At 47.5% G+C, this 20,838-nt stretch overlaps 1 protein-coding gene across 22 annotated transcripts in view; it reads right to left on the bottom strand.

The window, feature by feature from the left end:
- MICAL2 (microtubule associated monooxygenase, calponin and LIM domain containing 2) overlaps positions 1-20,838 on the bottom strand; it is a 222,379-nt gene that overhangs the window by 124,618 nt on the left and 76,923 nt on the right. For all 22 annotated transcript variants that reach the window (XM_049713783.1, XM_033404495.2, XM_049713786.1 and 19 more), the window contains 4 exons: positions 9,981-10,188; positions 5,967-6,083; positions 4,486-4,587; positions 497-652 (listed from right to left, as the gene is read on the bottom strand). In XM_049713783.1, the coding sequence (XP_049569740.1) occupies positions 497-652; positions 4,486-4,587; positions 5,967-6,083; positions 9,981-10,188 (583 nt within the window). The remainder of the gene's footprint in view (positions 1-496; positions 653-4,485; positions 4,588-5,966; positions 6,084-9,980; positions 10,189-20,838) is intronic.

The following is a 20,838-nucleotide window of genomic DNA, read 5'->3' on the forward strand; positions in this document are numbered from 1 at the left end:
GGCAGCGGGTGCACTGATAAAAGCACCTATGCTTCTTCAGGGACCACCCACAGGTTACTGGCTCCCCCTCAGAGCGCTCCGGGATCTCCACATTGGCGTCCGGCCTAGATTCACCAGCCTGCATTAGGATGGTTTCCGTGGCTGTCCCTCCCTAGACAAGGAGCCACTATTGGGAGGGTACCATGTCAACCTCGACTGTGTATCCCATGACATTGAGTGTGGGCATTCAATGGGCACTCAGTAAATGTCTCCTGAGTAAATAAATGTTTATCTATTTTCATGTACAACATCTAGAACTTTCCCTCAAGAATCCCTCTTGTCCCCGAAGGAATCCTGCCCATTATTAATCCTAAAGAGAAATCCCTGCTTCCACTTTATCAGCGTGAGTCTCCTGTTCCCAAGAGCTGGGAAAGCTGAGTGCCCTCCTCCCCCAAGCCCTGTACGCTACAGAGAAGCATGGACGATGGCCTGGTTTGGAGAAAGGTGAGGGTCCCACCTGTTTCTTCTTTAAGATCCTGAAAAAATTTCTGATTGAAGATGAAAGCCACGCCGCTAATCTCTTCCACCTTGGCCTCAGCTGTGCTGTTTCTGTTTATGAAGTTGGCGGTGATCGCAATAGCCAGCTTCCCACGGAATTCTTTTCTTCTGAACCCTGTGGGAGGAAAATGGGAAAAGTGGGTCTTTCTTCTGGATTTGGTGTGAAAACTGGAAAAGATTACTGAGAAAGCTATTCTCAGATGGCTGACAGGCCAGTGAAACCAGAACTTTGGATCTAGAGAACAGGCGGCAGGCAGAAATGCTGAGGTTTGTCCCCGAGGAGAAAACCCGTTGGAGGCCTTTCAAAGTCTGTGGGACTTTTTCCTTTTCTAAAATCTATAGGACCAATTATCCCGGTTAGGCTTCCACAAACAAAAGGCTAAACTGTGCTTCTCCAATGGGCAATCACAGGGCTCATCCTTTAGAGGATGTGTTAGGCATTGCTGCAAGGAAGTCTCATGAAAGACTCATCTGCACTTTAAACTTATACAATTGAAACTACATTGTCAGCATTTCTCACGGTTTCTTTTTCCCCCTTTAAACAGTAGAATTATGAGACTGAATTCCTGTGCAACAGAGATTTTAACAAATTTTCTTTCTACCTCCAGTCCATAGTGACTGGCACTTAGTACACAGTCAATAAATGTACAATGAATAGATGGAACTCTAACTTGCAATTATTTTAGTTCAGTGATTAATCGAGGCTCTTACAGTTTTCAACGGTATACATTGAAATTGCTTTTTAATGGCCGTAAGAATTCTGCACCCAATTATAATATGGGGTTTTTTTTCCTCCCACGCCGACAGGCAATTCCAGGACAGCGGCTGGGTGTCCTACACTTCAACTCAATTCTGACACTATCTACTCAGAGATGGCATCAGATCCCACAGGTTAAGGGCTCAGTCCCACCAGATTGCCCCCCACTTCTGATGCCAATTATAAGCCCATGTTGTCACCTGTGCTTCTGACTAACCAGCTATAGATTGTAGGCTCAAGGACTCCCTCCTTGGATTTGATTAATTTTCTAGAGTGGCTCTCGGAACTCAGAGAACATTTTACTTCCTAAACAACTCGGGAACAGCCAGCTGGAAGAGATGCTTAGAACAAGTTATGGGGAAAGGGCATGGAGCTTTCACGCCCTCTCCAAACAACGTGTTCACCAACCCGGAAACTCTACACACCATCTCCTTTGGGTTTTTGTGGAGGCTTCATTACAGATGTCGGATTGATTAAATCACTGGCCATTGGTGACTGAACTCAATCTCCAGCCCCTCTCCCCTCCCAGGAGGTCAGAGGGTGGGACTGAAAGTTCCAACCCTCTAATCACTTGTTTGGCTCCCCTGGCAACCAGTCCCCTCCCTTCCTTAGGTGCTTTCCAAAACTCTCTTCATTAACATAAACTCGGTGTGAAAAGGAGCTTGTTGTGAATAACAAGACACCCATTTCACCCTTATGGCTCTGAATTGATTTCAGGAACCACGGACAAGAGGCCAAATATCATAACAAAAAATGCTCCTATTTGCCCTTATCGCTCAGGAAATTCCAAGGGTTTGGGTAGCTGTGCCAGAAAGGGGACGAAGACCAAATATAATTGCCTTATTATAAACCACACTATCACAGGCAGTTGCCCAGAGGATCACAAGCAGGTGGTCCCATTTCAGTGGACCACCTCCTCCTAATCCCTTTTCTTTTTAGCATCTGTCTTTTCCTGTAGCCCTGAACTTCCCCTCCATCCCAGGTACTGCTGTTTACTTTGCTTAATGCAAGGCATTTGTCTTGCTAGCAGACAGAACCATTGGCTTCAGCACCTGTGGGAATTCCCCTCACATTGGCTTACCAGACACTGAAGCCTCTTGGCGATTCCCACACTTCTTTGTCAAAAATACCTTTGACTAAAAAACTTGGGTTGGGATTCCCTGGTGGCGCAGTGGTTAAGAATCCGCCTGCCAGTGCAGGGGACACGGTTTCGAGCCCTGGTCCGGGAAGATCCCACATGCCGCGGAGCAACTAAGCCCGTGCGCCACAACTACTGAGCCTGCGCTCTAGAGCCCGTGAGCCACAATTACTGACCCTGTGTGCCACAAGTGCCAAAGCCCGCGTGCCTAGAGCCCATGCTCCGCAACAAGAAGCCACCGCTATGAGAAGCCCGCACACCAAAACGGAGAGTAGCCCCCGCTCGCCATGACTAGAGAAAGCCCGCGCGCAGCAACGAAGACCCAACACAGCCAAAACTAAAATAAATTAAATAAATTAATTTAAAAAAATAACCTTGGGTTTCTATACATTACTCCCTCATTTGGGTTCTTCATTAGACCTTTGTGGAAATGGTCAAAATGGCCACTAGTCTCTAGTATCTAACTGGGGTGATTTTGCCCCCCAGGGGCATTTGGCCAAGTGTGGAAATGGTTCTGGTCGCCACAACTGAGGGTGCCGCTAAGCATCCTACAACGCACAGGACAGTCCCCACCACAAAAACTGGCCCCCAATTGCCAACAGTGCCCATTGAGAACCCTGCTCTAGTCTGCTTACCTGGTCCTCAGTTGCTCAAGTGGTTCTCCCCCTTCCTGCCCTGCTTTTCATGTTCACAAAATATCAAACCATCCCTCAAGGTGATCATGGATCCTGGATTTTTATATTCACACTTACAGTTTTCTCAAACCATCAGAATGGGCTCAAAAATTCTAATAGTACAGCATTCAGGTTGGCAGCTTAAAATTTTTGTTTGATATCCGTTATTGATTGCTTGGGGCGAGGGAGTGGGTATGGAAGTGAAGAAAGAGGAAAGGAGCAGCGGGTGTATAGCAGGTGGGAAGTGCCTCAGCTAGGCAGACTACCTACGCATCCTGAGTTCTGTAAGATCAGCCCTAGTTTAGGGAGGGTGTTCTGTCCTCAGAGAAGGTGCCCTCCCCAGCAGACATCTGCAGCCTGCAGCCCTTGAGCAGGACAAGCTCAAAATGCAGACCTGTCGGGCTTCCCTGGTGGCACAGTGGTTGAGAGTCCGCCTGCCGATGCAGGGGACACGGGTTCGTGCCCCGGTCCGGGAAGATCCCACATGCCGCGGAGCGGCTGGGCCCGTGAGCCATGGCCACTGGGCCTGCGCGTCCGGAGTCTGTGCTCCGCAACGGGAGAGGCCACAACAGTGAGAGGCCCGAGTACCGGAAAAAAAAAAAAAAAGCACACCTGTCCCCAGCGCAAGAGATGCCATGTGGGACCACTTTGTCCTCAACCCAGGGTCTTAAATTAGTACAGCTGGTGCAAATTAGTATAACCTGTGCACCAATTAACCTTGGGGCTGGGGTGGAGGTGACTGAAGGCATTTCTCCACAATGGCATTTCTTCCTCTCTCAGCCTGAATAGATTCTTCCCTAAAAACATGTTAACACTTCCAAATTTAGAAGTAGAGAGGCACTGTTTTGTTCTTTGACAGTTTGGGCAAAACTTTTCTTACTGCCCAGCAGTGAGCATGCTTTAAAGTTATGAGAAGAGATGGGGTTCTCCTTTTGGGGTATTATACTTCACAGTAAACCAGAACCATGAAGAGTATGAAAATGGTTCTCTTAGTTGGAAGAAGTAAGTATGAAAGCGCTTAGCACCATGGCTTTCACACTGGCAGATGCTTAGTAAATGTATGTTGAGTTTTTCTTTTAATTTCCGTGGTGCTTTTCTTTTATAAAACATTTTTACATTTTCCCAGCCCTTATAGCAATCTGCTGAGAGGTTCTATTATCCATATTTTATAGTTGGGAAAACAGAGGTTCAGAAAGTATTAAATGGCTGTTCTCTAAACACGCAGCCTCAGGCACAGCAGGGCAGTCTGGCCTTCTATCAAGACCCCCATCCAGCTTTGGCACCTGCCATCTTGCCCCCCTTCTCCACACCCTTCCTGATATACCCTTTCCCACTCCCATCCCTCCATCCTCAGCCCCCGAAAGAAGAAGAGTCTTCACCTTCCAGCGTGTTCCTGCGGCCATCGGCTCCAATGATGACATCAAACTCAAACTCTGACAGAGAGTGGTCTGCAGGGAGAAATTCTGCCCGCCAGCCAATTTCTGCCAGGACAGAAAAATGAGATGAGTTGGCAGTGAGAGATGGCAGGACAGAGTGATTACATGCCCTCTGTGTTGGTCGTGAGAAATGGATAATGCCACAGGTACGGGCACCCCAGACAGAGGCTCCAGCGGAAAGACCCAAGCTGTCCAGATTCACACTTGAATTTGGAGTCCTTCTGGCTTTAGCTTCAGTTCAATCCAGGACAAGGTAAACCAGCAGTGCTAACTCCACGCCTGGTTTTACTGGTTTCTATAAAGGGTGGGAGTCTATCCTAACGATCCTCACACCAGTCTCACTTGCACCTTATTTATCTCAACAGATTCTACCATGTTCTCTCTGTATCCCCCCATTCCTTGGTCCCCTCCCATTGCTAAACAGAACTAAAAGCTTGTGCAGGGTATAATGAAACCAGCGTGAATTACTACTTTATTATGCTCAAACGTTCTTGTTGGGCAATACACAGTCTTTTATGAAACCATTTTCAGATGCAATCTTGCTGGTTACCCATAATTAGGATTTAACATCCACTAGGGGTCTGGGAAAGGTTAAGAGCACACAGGTCTCAAAGTTAAATTACAGCTGCTGTCCTGCCGCAAAAGCCAATTAACATCTCCCCTTAATTCTCAATATTCTGGGCAGAGGATGGGAGAAATCAGAGTTGTAACCTGCATGTGAAACTATGAGGTCTCTGACATGAAGCTGGACCAAAAACTGAAAGCCCGGCCCAGCAGCAGAAGAGTTTGATAGTAAGTAAGATACAGAGGCATCATGAACAAGCTCTCTGACCATGATGTATATAAAAGATCAGAATTTATATAAATATACTAATAGGAACAAGAGATGAATTACTAAATAAGATATACCTACAATGGGTGAATTTTGTGGTTTGTAAATTATTCCTCAATAAAGCTCAAAAATATTATATACTAAATAATATTTTGAACATTTATTTCATATTTGCTCTAGAAACTTCACTTTCTTTACTGGATTTTAAAACATCATGTGGGTATAATAAGTGTATCCACATATCTATGTGTGTATACACACAGCTTGAACAGTATGCGAATGAACTTTACCAGACAACCGAATCTATGTCTTTTTCCTACTTACTACTTAGACTTCATCTGTCAAACTACCGCCTCGTAGTGACAGGGTAACCAAATTATATGTTAAATACTTAATAATAAATCCCCTGGGAGCTGAAGAGCAAAGCTCAAGTGACAGCAATGGTCCACAAAGGTTAAAGATCCTTTGATGAAATTATGCCAAACGGCTCTCAGTAAGAATAACCTTAACAGGAACGTCCTCTAGGAGCTGCAAATATGATTTCCGTTTTGCAATATCTGATTTCTAGACCAAAAGGAAAATTATACTGTACTTTGATTTTCTTGATCTTCAGGAGGCTCTAGGACCTTCACGAACTCCACATTCACATGGATTTCAACCCCCAATATCAAGGCCACCTTGAACAGGATGAGCTGCAACTGACGAATACCTGAGGGGAAGAGATGAACTGTCAGTAGCAATGTCTGAGTGCCTCCTGTATACAGAACACTGTATTATCACTGCTCAGTGATTTCTGAGCATAGCAATATAGAGGCATGCCTCCTTTTATTGCACTTTGCTTTATTGCACTTCCCAGATATTACATTTTTTACAAATCGAAGGTTTAAGGCAACCCTGCATCAAAGCAAGTACTCCCAGTGTCATTTTTCCAACAGCATTTGCTCATTTTGTATCTCTGTGTCACGTTTTGGCAATTCTAGCAATATTTCAAACTTTTTCTTTATTATTATGCTTGTTATGGTGATCTGTTATCAGTGATCTTTGATGTTACTATTACAAGAAGATTACAACTCACTGAAGGCTCAGATGATGGTTCGCAGTTTTTTAGCAATAAAGCATTTTAAAGTTAAGGTATTTACATTGTTTCTTAGACATAATTCTGTTATGCGTATATACTGAAAAGACTATAGTATAGTGTAAATATCACTTTTATATGCACTGTAATTCATGTAACTCACTTTATTGGGATATTCGCTTTATTGCGATGGTCTAGAACTGAACCTGCAATTTCTCCAAGGTATGCCTGTACCAATAACGATCATTACTGAGCACTAATTATGTGCTAAGCACTCTGTGTTCTCTCATTTAACCCTTACAGTGCTTTCTCATTTAACCCTTACAGTGGCCCTTCGGAGTAATTTTTCTCGTTTTATTTTTTTTCTAATGAAAAAAAAATTTTTTTTTTTTGGCTTGCCGGATCTTAGTTCCCCAATCAGGGATTGAACCCAGGCCCTTAGCAGTGAAAACGTGGAGTCCTAACCACTGGTCACCAGGGAATTCTCTATTCTCATTTTAGAGGTGAGAAATTAAGGCTCAACAAGCCTAAGTGACTTGCTCAAGCTCACACAGGAACAAAACTGGAATGTGGACCCAGATCTGTTTCCGAGACTGTGCTCTAGCTGTTAGGTAATCCTCTAATGATGGTGGCTCTCTCTTTCCTGCCTCCTTCCTGAATCTGGCTGTGGGTGTGATAAAGTGAAGATGGAAAGAGGCGTAAACAGAGAGACAGCAAAGAGCCAATACGTAAAGTCAGAGAGCAATCGGCTCACCCTGTGGGGGACTCTACCTAAGCTCTCAGCCATCCAGGGTAAGGGATGGGGTGGTGACTCCTCCCCACAAAGCTGGGCTCATGGTTTCCCACCTCCTACCCACTCTCCTAAACTCCCCCAAGGAGTGGCTCCTTGTTTCTCTATTTTGTTCCTGCCATTGAGCACAAATGGGCATGCCTTCAAATACATTTCTGAGAGCATAAAGTTTCAAATTATCTGTGGGTCCCTCTGTATTTTGTGGGCTTCGCTCATTTAACATTTATTGAACAGCTACCATGTGTCAGGTGCCATGCTAGGCCCAGGAGACACGGAACACTGTCTAACAGAGGAAACATGTGTAAACAGAATGGGGCAGGGCTTGGGGGCTGGGGGCAAGGTGGCTTGCAGAACAGGCCCTGAGCTGCAGTCCTGAAAGCCGAGGGAGGAGGGACCAAGATACCAGATCCCATGGAGAGATTAAGAAAATGAAGACTACAGGAGGCCAGGGCACGGGAGGTTGGGAAGCTTCTGGAATTTCTTTAGCACAGTGGCGGGAAGAAATCAGACCGCAATGGAAGGTGGCATGAGTAGAAAGTATAGGCAAAGTCTATGTCGCCTCTTTCTAGAATAAACACTTTGAGATGAAGAAAAGTAATGGGCTCTATCAGAGGACTGGAGGGCAGTGTGAGGTAAGGGCAGGTGAAAGGAGGGAAGGAAAGCAAGAGGGCCTAGAGTTGGAGAGGAAGTGGCCAGCTCGGCCTCTGGCCTCAGGGTGGGAGGAAGGAATGGGTACTGGGGAGAGGCAAGGGCAGGAGGAAGGAGAGGGGGCTGGGATGGGGAGTACCCGTCAGCACTGGGAACTGGAGGAGGATGCCGACACAGGACAAGTGGGGAACTGCGGAGCAGTGCTGAGGACCAGGTCACAGCTGGGGCTGGAGACCATGGGTCAGTCTGAAAGGAAGCCGATCAGCTGGGGCTTAAAGAACCCAACCCACCTCCTGCCTGGAAACAGGCCGTGGGGGAGGCCTGGCCTCTCTTCATAGTTTCAACGTTCTTCGTCTGTCTGGTTTTGGCACCTAATAGGTGCTCAATAAATTCTCCCTGCCTCTCTTCTCGCAGGTATTAGAGCTGCCCTTGACAATGATCACTCTGAACGTTCGAATCTCCGTTCCAGTCCTGCCAGTGCTTCTGCATGCTGGCATATTTCCAAGGACTAGGGGTTAAATGGGGGCCCCATTAATGAGGCAGTGAGGGGCTCCCGGCCGTCAAGGCAGCCTGGCAGCCTGGGACCTCCCAAGACCTCCTGATGCCTGGCTCTGCCTTTCAGCAAGGCTCGATGGGAAAGTGGTGCATAATGCTGTCATTCTAGATTGGTACCAATATACATTCTTCTGTGGGTGGTAAGGAATATCTGGAAAGCTGACACTGCAGCTTTCTGGGCAAATCCAAATTTCTTTCCAATGGACTCTTGGAATTTTCTCATCCCGGAGTGGGAACAAACCCTGGGCCACTGCTGGTAAGTTCTCCTGTATCTGACTGAATCACACCCTGTCTGGCTGATAATTCTCTCCAGTTGTTCCCGCCCTAACCCTACATCCTTTTCCCATCAGTGTCTGGGCTCATAAGAACATGGCCTCTCAGGGTTCTCCTTCCACTCACTGGTTGAGAGACTCAGCTCTGAATTAATTCTGGTTTAGGGATCCCGACTGCTTCTTGCTCACTGTACCCCACTGAATGCAAAGCACTTCCTGAGCACCTACGACCTGCCAGGCACAGAGACAGCACATTTCACACGTGACCTCATTTAATCCTCTCGGCCCTCCTGGTAGGCAGGCATCAATCACATTTAGGGGAGACAAAACTGGGGCTGGAAGAAGATAAAGAATCTGAGCCAAGTCACACAGAAAATGGACAAGACAGATTTTGGACCCAAATCTGTTCAAATGCTTGAACTCTCTTTAACTTCCCTTTTATGAGTCATGATTGCTGTATATAAAATGGCTCAAGACCTCCTCCCTGCAGAGCATGAGGAGGGAGGCTGCTCTTCCAAAGCCTGTCTGCACAGATCTTGCCTCGAGAGACCCAGGCCTAAGTAACGTCAGAGCGGGAGGCCTCGGTGCTCACCTTGCCCCACCTAAGCATTCAGGGATGACCCGGGACCTGAAATCCACGTTCCCAATTCCCTTTCTTTTCTGGGTGAACCCCCATCACGATGGCCTCTCTCTTTTTAAAGTTCAAGGAAACCTGGTACAGGATCTGTCAATGGTGGCATTCCTCTGTTCTAAAACCTGCCCTGGTTCCCCAACAGGCAACACGGTGTCCCAACTCCTTTACCCAAGAGGTCACTGACAACCCGGCCCATTGAATGGTTTTATGTGGCTCCCTCTTCTGAGCTCCTTTAGCAAGTCTGACTGCTCTGTTAAAGCACATTTTATTACTGACAGAATCTCAGTGAGTTCTCTGAGGGTGCAGACTCTGTTACTTACCTCTGCCTCTGTTTCCCATATTTCATTCATTCATTCAACAGAAGTCTATTGAGCATCTACTATGTGTCAAGTACTCTTTTATGCCCTGGAGATACTCTGGTGAATGAGACATACCATGATCCCTGGCCTCATGGTGCTTCCAGCCTAGTGGGGCACAGCACAGGGCCTGGAATTAAATGTCTGCCAGTTGGATGTGTGGAGCCCCCAGAGACCTGCAAGATGAAATATCCTGGGGTCTCCACAATGTGGAGATATACCCCACCCAGGGTCAGCCCCCTCCCCACATGGGGTGTCACCAGTGGCTCCACTCACTGATATGGTCGATGGAGCCGGCACAGAACTTCCCATAGAACTTCTTGGCTCCCAGGCCTCGCAGGTCATGGATGGTGAAAGGCCAGAGGTGCAGCACGTTGTTCCGGGAGAAGGTGTCCCTCTTCTCCACCACGACCACTTTGGCCCCCAGGTAGGCAAGTTCAATGGCAGTGCGCAAACCACATGGTCCTCCTCCAATGATGAGACACTGCAGAGGGGAGAGAGGAGAAAGGCACTCAGCAACCTCTAGCCTTGCAGACACAAGCCCCTAGTCAGCAGCGTAACTGGGGAGCAAACCCCCATCCACCCAAATCAACCAGTGAGTGCAAACCGAGCACCTGTTAGGACCCGCCATTCATCCATCCGATGTACATTACCTGTGGGCCTACCACACACCAGGCACTGTGCCAGACGCCGTGAGGGACACAGAGGTAAAAGGATTCGGGGGAGGCACAGTAAGATACACGTGAGGTTCAGAGTTAAACTGAACTGGGCTTAAATCCCAGCTCTGGCATTTAACCTCTTAGTTCAAGGTGGATGGAGAGAAGGACACTTTGGGGGAAAGGAGGGAAAGGAGAGAAAAGAGACAAGGGTTGGTCTGGAACTAGACGCCGAGAGTCTGAAGTGTCAAGTGAAAGAGTATATGGTTTTGGCCCTGTAGGCAATGGGGCCATGTGGGCAGAGGTGACAAAACAGGACTCTGTTCAAGTCCCATGCTAGGTCTCAACGGACCCTGTCACGCTGAACAAGACAAGGGTCCTTCCCCAAGGAAGCTACAGCCACTTAGGAAAGAAGGGAAGACACATAATGACCTACCAAACTAGTTATGCTGGGCAAAAGTCCTTCCATTCAAATAAAGTCTTGTGTGCAGCACCAATCCAATAAAAACGGGAAAAGGGTGATATTCTGGCTGAGAGACATCCCCATGCAGCAGCCTGCCCTACTCCCAGGCAATTCCTGAACCACCTTCAAGAGGCAGGAGTTCAACTGGGGGGTCTAACTAACTGGGGATACCCCAGCAAAGTCACAGGGAAGGAGATCTGCATCCACACCCCACTGCTTGACATTGCACATGCATCTGGAAACATCCCTTCTGCTTGGGATCAAAACTTATCTTAAAAAAATGCATTCCCCTTCCCCTAGCTATATTCCATCATCCAGTTATCACTCATCTGGGGCCTCCAGACTCCCAAAGGGGAACTGCAAATAAGCATATCAGAAGCTCCCACACCACAATCAGTGTGGCTTACTCGTTGGAACCTCCCAGAGAGTTGGTGGAAACTCTGTTAGGGGAAATGAAGTCACCGCTGAGATACAATTCACTCCAGAGACAGGGAGCGGGTATGCAAATCCTTTTGCTTCCTTTCTGGTTGGAGCTGACTGCAGAGAACCAACTCCCCCAAGCCCAGCTTCCCTCTTTATCTCACACCCCAAACAGCTCCTCTGGCTCAGACATAGCCAGACCATGACGGGCATTTCAAAGCAAGACTCCAAACCCCGACACTCTGAGGTTGGCTTCGGGGTTAAGTCTAGATTCACTGCATTTCTTTCCAGTTAGCGCATCTTTTCCTGTTTGCTGAGTTCTGTCACTCCCAGGCCAGGGATGGAGTTGGGTGGGAGGATGTGGGGTGAAGAAGGGCAGGAAGGGCAGGAGGGCAGGAGGGGAGCCCTCCTGCATCCTTCTATCATCCACCAGGCCTGACCCAGCACCGCTCCCGGGGCCAGGCAGGGGACCCCATTCCCACCAGTTGGGGGTCTGCTGTACATTTCTCACGCAAACAGTAGCTTGCGTACCATTTCTGACCCTCCCAGCTAAACCTAAAATCCCACTGATGAAAGCTCAGTTTTCCCACCACCCTGGGCGCCAGCTCATACTTCGGGCCTGAAATTTCAGAGACGCCAGTCATACCCAAAGCAAATACCAATAGGCCTAATTACATAAAGGGAGAAAATTCGGTACAGATGTTATCAAGACAGGAGAGAAGGCTTGCTGGCCGAGGCCAGGCCCGTTCCTCTAGGAGCACACTTGTTATGATTAACATGGGAACTCGGAGTTCTGACAAGAAGCCGAAAACCGCGGCTGCTACGTGCCTGGGCAGAGGAGCGGGCGAGAAGAGGGCTCCCCTGGCCTGCGCCCATGGTTGACGCTCTGGATGGCGAGCATAGTGCAAACAGACCACGAACGCAAAGCATTGCGATAACTCAATCCAGAGGAACTCTCCACCTTTCCCAGACGCATCCGGGCTTCACTGCTAAGGACTCGGTGCCAAGGAACAAAAATTTTTCATTAAAACTCAGCCTTGAGGCCGAGCCCCAAATTAGATTATACATTCCTCCCACAGGCTCTGTCCTTAGTGCTACCCCAGAACTAAGCTCCACGTGTTATAATTATCTGCATCTGATTCCCAGGCCAGTGCAAAAGCTCCTCAAAAGCTGTCCCCACGTCCAGTACAGGGCCTGGCACACAGGAGGCCTCAATAAAGAACTGATGGATGAAGGAACGTCCCACACCCTCACGGCCCACCCAGTTCTTGCTGTCCGACTGTAACAAGGATGTTCGGTTCACGTCAGCTAGGGTTTATGTCTGCATTTCCCACCCAGGCTGGGGGAGCTGGAGTCTGCCAAGGCCACCAGGATCACGGATGTCAGCAGATCTGTGTGCTCAGGCGACATAAATTTATTACGCAGTGGGGAGCAGGGCAGATCCAACACCAGCAGGAAGTCCACTGTATAGATAAGCTTGGCAGTGCTTAGACCTCCACATTCGTGGAGAGAGACAAACACCACATGGAAAGATCATCTCTTTATTTATCAAAGGTTGGGAAGAGGGGATGAGTGGCCTCACCCACTGTCAAGGCACAGGGCTGGGGCAGCCCCAGCTCACATAGGACCCCTGTGCTCTCCCAGGGGAGCCCTACAAGCACTACCCACTTCTTGGTGACACGGTGCATCTTCCAACCCCTAAATGGGTAGGTGTGCTGGGACTGGTGCCAGGAATGCTAGAAGGATCGGTCCCCGGAGGGAGCCGCTGAGTGGAGCAGGGGCTAAGCCAGGGTTAGCCGTCCGGAGGCTTGATTTCCACTTCTGAATTCTGCCTCCAGTTTCCTTGGGGGCTCCGTGTGCAGACAGCCCAGTGGGGTGGGGCAGAGAAAGCCAGCAAGCACTTGCAGGCAGCTGGCAGACCAGGGTCTGCCATTCACAAGCTCACTCACCCAGGCTCTGCACCTCACTGAAAAGGATGATTATAGGATCTAAACTATACCACACTCAGCACTTTCTACTTGCGAGGCACTGTCCTAATCATTTCATGTATTTCATCCTTCCAACTGCCCTATCTATGAGATAACTGTCATCACCGTCTCCACTTTGTACGTGAGGATACTGAGGCATCGAAAAGTTAAGCAACTTGCTCCAGGTACTGTTATTACCCCCATATTTGAGCTAAGAAATGGAGGCAAAAGAGGGTCAGAAATTGCTCTAAGGTGGGTCACCTAATGAGGAAGTGGTCAAGTTTGGACACGAACCCAGGCAGTGTGGGTCCAAAGCCTGTGCTCTGAACTGCTTGTCTAACCAGGAGGATGGACCACAGAGGGTGCGGTCAGGATGAAGGGAGGCCAGTTTTCGCTCCTTCCCTGCACCCAGCACACGTGGGCCTCCTGAATGGAGCTGTGTTCAGTCTGAGTGCACAGGGCCTCTGCATGGAAGGCCTGAGCCTGCGTCTGAGCTGAGCTTCCCTGGGATGGAAATTTATAGGCTGGACGAAGCTAGAGCCCCTGCAAGTCCTCGGAAGCCACTCAGGCAGGTGCCACAGCAGTGGTGGTTTGGGCATGGACAGTGGCAGCCTCTCTAGTGCCTCCGGAGACCTGGAAGCGAGCTGAGTGACACAAGGTCACGTGTGGTGTCGTCTCCCTGGTAGCGGCAGCCCTCCCGGCATGCTGACCCACAGGCCAGCTCCCCGGGCAGTGCTCTGGTTCCAGGGACGTGCCCTCGCGTTTCCTGGCATGGCTTCGCAGGCTCACCAGCTCTTAGGGCAGGCCACTTATCTAAACCCAGGCAGGAAGGCCCTGACTATTACTGGGTTACCACAAGTAAAAACAGCTCATTCAGAATCGCAGGACAGAGAGTCATCAGGTCCTAGGTGCCTTCCACATGCTAATCCGGGGGCCTGGCCTCACAGCCTCACAGTGCTAAGTAAGAAGGGCTTAAGAGAGATGCAGTCACTTGAGCCAAGGATGGAGAAATCTCTGTGACCTGGCTCTTCACAGCAACTTCAAGGGCCACTCTGGTGAGGAGCCAACCCTCATCTGACTTGACACGGCCCTGCCCCTGCCCTGGTCTGACTCTCCTGTATCTGGGTCACACCCAGTTATTTCTGGGTAACAATTACCACCACTTACTAACCTCAGAAATTTACAGAGAGGAAATGAAGAAAGATATCCTGTCCTCCCTGCCTGCTCTCAAAACAATAATATGAATTGCTCTGAGAAACATTCCATTCCTCTCTGTCCCTCCCTTTCAGCCTGAGCCGGTGCTCTAACCCTTGTATGAGCAACTATAACCAGTGACCACGGGGTCTGGATTTTCAGGGACAGTTTCATTTGCAAACATCCTGTCCCTGGGCCTTGCGAGTACACTCAGATTGGACCCCCTGTTTGGGAGTCAGAAGTACAATCATCAAGGCTGTGCTTCCTGCCTCTGGGTGCTGTTCATACCTCCTGTATCTCCCCCCCATCTAAGGCATGAGTTCCCAGGAATTTCCCCCACCAACGGAAGAGATCAGCAGCCCACGACTCCTTTCATTTCAGATGCCAAAGTATGTCATCAACAGTGCCAACTCTGTCCCACCTTTGCACGTGCCTGGCCATCCCATATTGGGAAGAGCAAGAGCAGTGACAGTATTGATAATAGCAATAATAAAACTCAGAGCTCCCACTTACTGCCTGCTTCTACTGTGCAAGAACTGTGCTAAGCACTTTGTAACACAGGCACCTCATTTCCTTCCTACAATAACCCTGAACCGGGCATAATTCATCGCCGTTTGGCAGATGAGGAAATTGGAGTTTAGGAAGGTTAAATGACTTAACCATGGTCACAGGACTAGGGTGACAACTAACCTCGGATCCCAGAGTTTGTACTTGAAATCACAATCCTATATAAATTCTTCCAGGTTACCTTGGGCCTTGTGTGGTAGTGTCAGCATGTTCCCTCCTCAACTAGACAGGTAAGACCATTGAGACCGCTCTGTGGGATGGCAGAGGATGCAAGAGAAGGTTCCTGTTCCCAAACCTCAGGAGGCTGTCTGGTTGGGAACTAGAGAAAGGGAAACAGAGACCGAGAATGCTAGATGGTTTGGGACCACCTGTGACTACTGGAGACATTTGTGGAAGGGACAGATTTGGTCAAGAAAGGGTCCCTCCAGGACACAGCCCATGAGAGAACCGACCGCAATGAGAAGCCCGCGCACCACAACGAAGAGTAGCCCCCACTCGCCGCAACCAGAGAAAAGCCCGCGCGCAGCAACGAAGACCCAACGCAGCCAAAAATAAAATAAATAAATTTATTTAAAAAAAAGACCCTACATGAACTGCCCTCCAATTTCCCTTCTGTCTTCAGCTCCTACCCACCGCCCTCCCTCTCTGCACTCCAGCCGTAAAGGTCTCCCTAAGCACACACAGGGTCTTTTCGCTTGCTTTGCACTCTGCCTGCAACATTCATATATATATATGGCTATTTTATAATACAAAAAAGGGAATATATTGCAGAAAATATATAGGACTAGTTTTATTTTTCTTCATATTAACATCCAGCCTTCCAGCATTTTAAACATTTGTAAATATTCCAAACATCTACTTGTATATTTTTCCATGATGGATTTTTTTCCCTGTTTTCAATCAAGTAGCTTTACAATATTTTTTGCAATATCTTATTATAAAAATTTTCAAATAAATAGAAAAGTTGAAAGCATTTTAGTGCACACCCAAATACCCACCACCTAGATTCTATGCTTAGATTTTAGTCTCCTTGGTTTATCATATATCTATTCATCCATCCACCTCTCTACCCATTCATCAGTTTAGCTTATTTTTTGGTGCATTTCAATGAAATTGCTGAATCAGTACATTCGTTCCCAAATACTTCAGGATACAAATCTAATTAACTAGAGTTCAATAATTATTAAAGTTCTTCACACCCTCTCAACATACACAAAAATACACTCAGAATGGTTTAAAGACTTAAACATAAGACATGGCACCATAAAACTCCTAAAAGAGAACATAGGCAAAACATTCTCTGACATAAATCATACCAATGTTTTCATAGGTCAGTCTCCCAAGAAAATAGAAATGAAAATGAAAATAAACAAATGGGACCTAATCAAACTTACAAGCTTTTGCACAGCAAAGGAAACCATAAACAAAACAAAAAGACAACCTACAGAATGGGAAAAAATATTGCAAATGATGCAACTGACAAGGGCTTAATTTCCAAGATATACAAAATAGTTCATGCAACTCAACAACTAAAAAACAATCCAACTGAAAAATGGTCAGAAGACCTAAAGAGACACTTCTCCAAAGAAGACATACAGATGGTCAATGGGCACATGAAAAGATGCTCAACTTCACTAGTTATTAGAGAAATTAAAATCAAAACTACAGTGAGCTACCACCTCACACCGGTCAGAATGGCCATCATTAAAAAGTCTACAGGGCTTCCCTGGTGGCGCAGTGGTTGAGAGTCCGCCTGCCGATGCAGGGGACACGGGTTCGTGCCCTGGTCCGGGAAGATCCCACGTGCCGTGGAGCGGCTAGGCCCGTAAGCCATGGCCGCTGGGCCTGCGCGTCTGGAACCTGTGCTCCGCAATGGGAGAGGCCACAACAGTGAGAGGACTGCGTACCACAAAAAAAAAAAAAAGTCTACAAATAACAAATGCTGGAGAAGGTGTAGAGAAAAGGGAGCCCCCTCCTACATTGTTGGTGGGAATGTAAATTGGTGCATCCATTATGGAAAACAGTATGGAGGTTCCCCCCCAAAATAAAAATAGAGCTACCATATGATCCAGCAGTCCCACTCCTGGGCATATATGCAGATCAAACTATAATTCAAAAAGATACATGCACCCCTATGTTCACAGCAGCACTATTCACAATAGCCAAGACATAGAAACGACCTAAATGTCCGTTGACAGATGAATGGATAGAGAAGATGTGGTACATATATACAATGGAATACTACTCAGCCATAAAAAAGAATGAAATAATACCATTTGTAGCAACATGGATGCAACTAGAGATTATCATACTAAGTGAAGTAAGTCAGAAAGAGAAAGACAAATACCATATGATATCACTTATATGTGGAATCTAAAATATGACACAAACCTATCTATGAAACAGAAACAGAATCAGGGACATAGAGAATAGTCTGGTGGTTGCCAAGGGAAGGGGGATGAGAGAGGGATGGATTGGGAGTTTGAGATTAGCAGATGCAAAGTGGTATATATAGAATGGATAAACAATAAGGTCCTACTGTACAGCACAGGAAACTATATTCAATATCTTGTGATAAACCATAATGGAAAAGAATATGAAAAAGAATGTATTGGGTTGGCCCAAAAGTTCGTTCGGGTTTTTCCATAAGATGTTATAGCGAAACTCAAACGAACTTTTGGGCCAACCCAATATATATATATGTATGACTGAGTCACTTTGCTGTACAGCAGTAATTAACACAACATTGTAAATCAACTATACTTCAATAAAAAATAAAAAAGGAATACATTATTCAAGTTTTTTCTTTTCAGGTAAAATTTACATACAAAAAATGTACACATCTAAACATACCATTTGCTGTGACAATGTACAATACGTGTTGCTTCTTATAGCATCGGTTTTCTCCCCATCAATGGTCTTTCTTTAGTGGACCTGGTGAGTTCTTGTCCCTGGGCTCTGGTGCTGACATTTTGGTGTACACTGTTATCAGCAAGGAGCTTCTAGTCACAGGGGAGGGCTTGACCAGCCAGCTGCCTTGACCCCCTTTCCTCCCAAGCAGAAGCCACAGGCCCTTCTAAGACGCACCCCCCCGCCCCGCCCCGAAAAAAGGGTGTGGAGGAATCTCACATTCCTTTAGGAGAAATAAGGGAAAGAGACTTCTGAGACGGGCTGAGTCTAGATATATTCAAAGCTAAAAACTCTAGGGCCAAAGCGAGACAGTGGCATGGACATATATACACTACCAAACGTAAAATAGATAGCTAGTGGGAAGCAGCCACATAGCACAGGGAGATCAGCTCCGTGCTTTGTGACCGCCTGGAGGGGTGGGATAGGGAGGGTGGGAGGGAGGGAGATGCAACAGGGAAGAGATATGGGAACATATGTATATGTATAACTGATTCACTTTGTTATAAAGCAGAAACTAACACACCATTGTAAAGCAATTACACTCTAATAAAGATGTTAAAAAAAAAAAATAAAAAACCTCTAGGTTTTTTAATCCATATGTAGAGAAAAAAGTAGAGCTAAGATACACGAACAATCTAGCCTCCAGAAAGATACACAAGTTCATATTTATCACTTTCTCTCTTTTCAGTTACTTAGTGAGCTTTTGCTTTTAAACATTACAATGATAATAGCCAGCACTCAGAGTCCTTTATTCTCAACACCGCACACTCATCCTGCCAATTTCACAGCTGTAACTTTTAAGTGCTGGAGCCAGGATTCAAACCCAGGTGCCTGGCTCCAGGAATCCTTCCTGCCTTTAACCACTGCTCTAGAGACCATTGCAGGGAGTTAGGGAGAGGGAGGTGGCAAGTGAGGAATCCCCACACCCTCCATTGCTCCATTTCTTAGTGATTTTTAATTCTTTTTCAAGTGTGTCTATCTGACCTCCTGTGACCTCTTCAAAAGTAGAGGTATGTCTGGCTCACTTTTGCATCCCAAGCAACTAGCCTGACCCAGGTTAAGTGTTCAGTGATGATTAGAAAAAAGGGAGGTGAGAGTACTCAGCAAGGCCCTGGGTGGACCAGTCTGGTGTGGTGGCAGTGACAGCAGCAGGCACTGGCAGGATTCAGTAGGAAAACTACAGCAATGGCAAGACACCCCTTCCCATCCAGGACTTAGTGACTTCTGAAAGGGGCCAACGTCATGGGTAACTCAATCCAATGAGAAAGGAGAACACAGGCTGAGTACCCACCTACACTTTCCCAGCCCAGAGAACCCAGCCAGGGCTGTGACCAGCAGCTGTCAAAATCCATCCAATGTCAAACATTTCCACTCAACAAGTGCCAAGACTGGGGGCCACTTAATGTCAGGAGAAGCGTCTCCCGAGTATCTCACGTATGCCAGACCTGCAGCAGATGCTTTCTTTAAATCAACCAGCTCATTTCCATAGTGAAAGTGGCACTGCTTTTCCCGGTATATAGTTAAGAAACTGAGACCCAGAGGTGCTGTGACTGAATAAAGCTGGCATTTGTTGAAGCCTAACTCTATCAAGTACTGACCTAAGTGCTTCAGATGTATTAACTTACTCAAACCTCACAATAACCCAAGATTAAGAAACCGAGGCACATAATGGTTAACTGCAGTGCCCAAGGTCACGTCGCAGGTAGGAAGGAGGAACTGGCATTCAGACGCAGGCTTCTAGCTCCAGAGCACAAACTCAGATCCACAGTGTTACACTGGCCTAAGATCACAGGGCTAATAAAAGGCAGAGCCAGGAGTCACTACCAGATCCTCGTGACTCTGGCAGCTGGCTCCTTCTTTTACATTGCCCTCGCTGCCACTTTTCTCCCAAGCGTTAGCGCCCGCTGCCCCTTTCTGGCCCCTCTTCTCTCCCTGGTGAGACTCCTCCACTGGTGCCACCTCATCCTATGACCACTCATGGCCACAGGCAAGGCTGACCCTATCAGGGGGCAGCAGCCTTGTCCCAGGCTGGCCTCTACAGAAAGGCCACTGTGGGCCTGGTAACGGATCTGCATGAGAAGAGGCCAGGTGTTCGTTCCACGTTCACCGACTCCTATTGCTCTGAGGTCAGCAAAGGAGAGACTGTTTACCTGAGCCCAGCAGCTGTTTCTGCAGCCAGCTCAGAGCTGGGCTGAGAGCCCGAGGAGCACAAGGCCACCCCTGCCACTCCACAGCCATATCGGGACCAGCTAACCACCCCTCCAAGGGCCCTGGCATATTCCCCAAGAAGGAGGCAGTAGGTAAGAATACACCTATGAATATGCTGTAAGGATGTGCTGGCTTCCTTCTTATTCTCCTTTTGTAGGGTCTCTAGCCCCATAGGCAGGTGCTGAATGAATATGGCTGAGGGGTCTAAGCATGCCCTAGTTCAGGCATGCAAACAGGTCAAGACTTACCAGCCCTTGGATGGAACACCACTGAGAAACAGCATATATGGGTAGCGAAGTAAGGGACAGGTTCTGAAGCTGGCAGGCCATTTGCCAGCTGTGTGCCTTCGAGCACAGCAGCTTATTACACTCATTTCTCTTGACCTCAGTTTCCTCAACCCTAAAAGAGGAATAGGGTATTGCCTACCAACTACAGTTGTTATGGGGATGGAATTAGTAAACTGTAGAATTGTTCACAAAAGAGCCTAGCCTAGCACGGAGAAGCAGTCAATAAACAATAGCAGTGGCTGACAGCTCCTCTCCTCCCTCCCTTCTTCCTGAGGAGCAGTCCTAGAATGAAATCAGCACTTGGATCCCTAAGAGATGTGGTCCAGTCCATCCCGGGATACGGATGCTGCGATCCCACCAGATCAAAGGCTGGGAGTGGTTTGCATCCCTTGGGGCAGGCATACTGCCTTTATCAGGGCATCTTCAGCAAGTGGATGAACCTCACTTGTAGCCTGGGCACCC

This window comes from Orcinus orca, chromosome 8, assembly GCF_937001465.1.
Source record: "Orcinus orca chromosome 8, mOrcOrc1.1, whole genome shotgun sequence".
In the NCBI taxonomy this organism is placed as follows: domain Eukaryota; kingdom Metazoa; phylum Chordata; class Mammalia; order Artiodactyla; family Delphinidae; genus Orcinus; species Orcinus orca.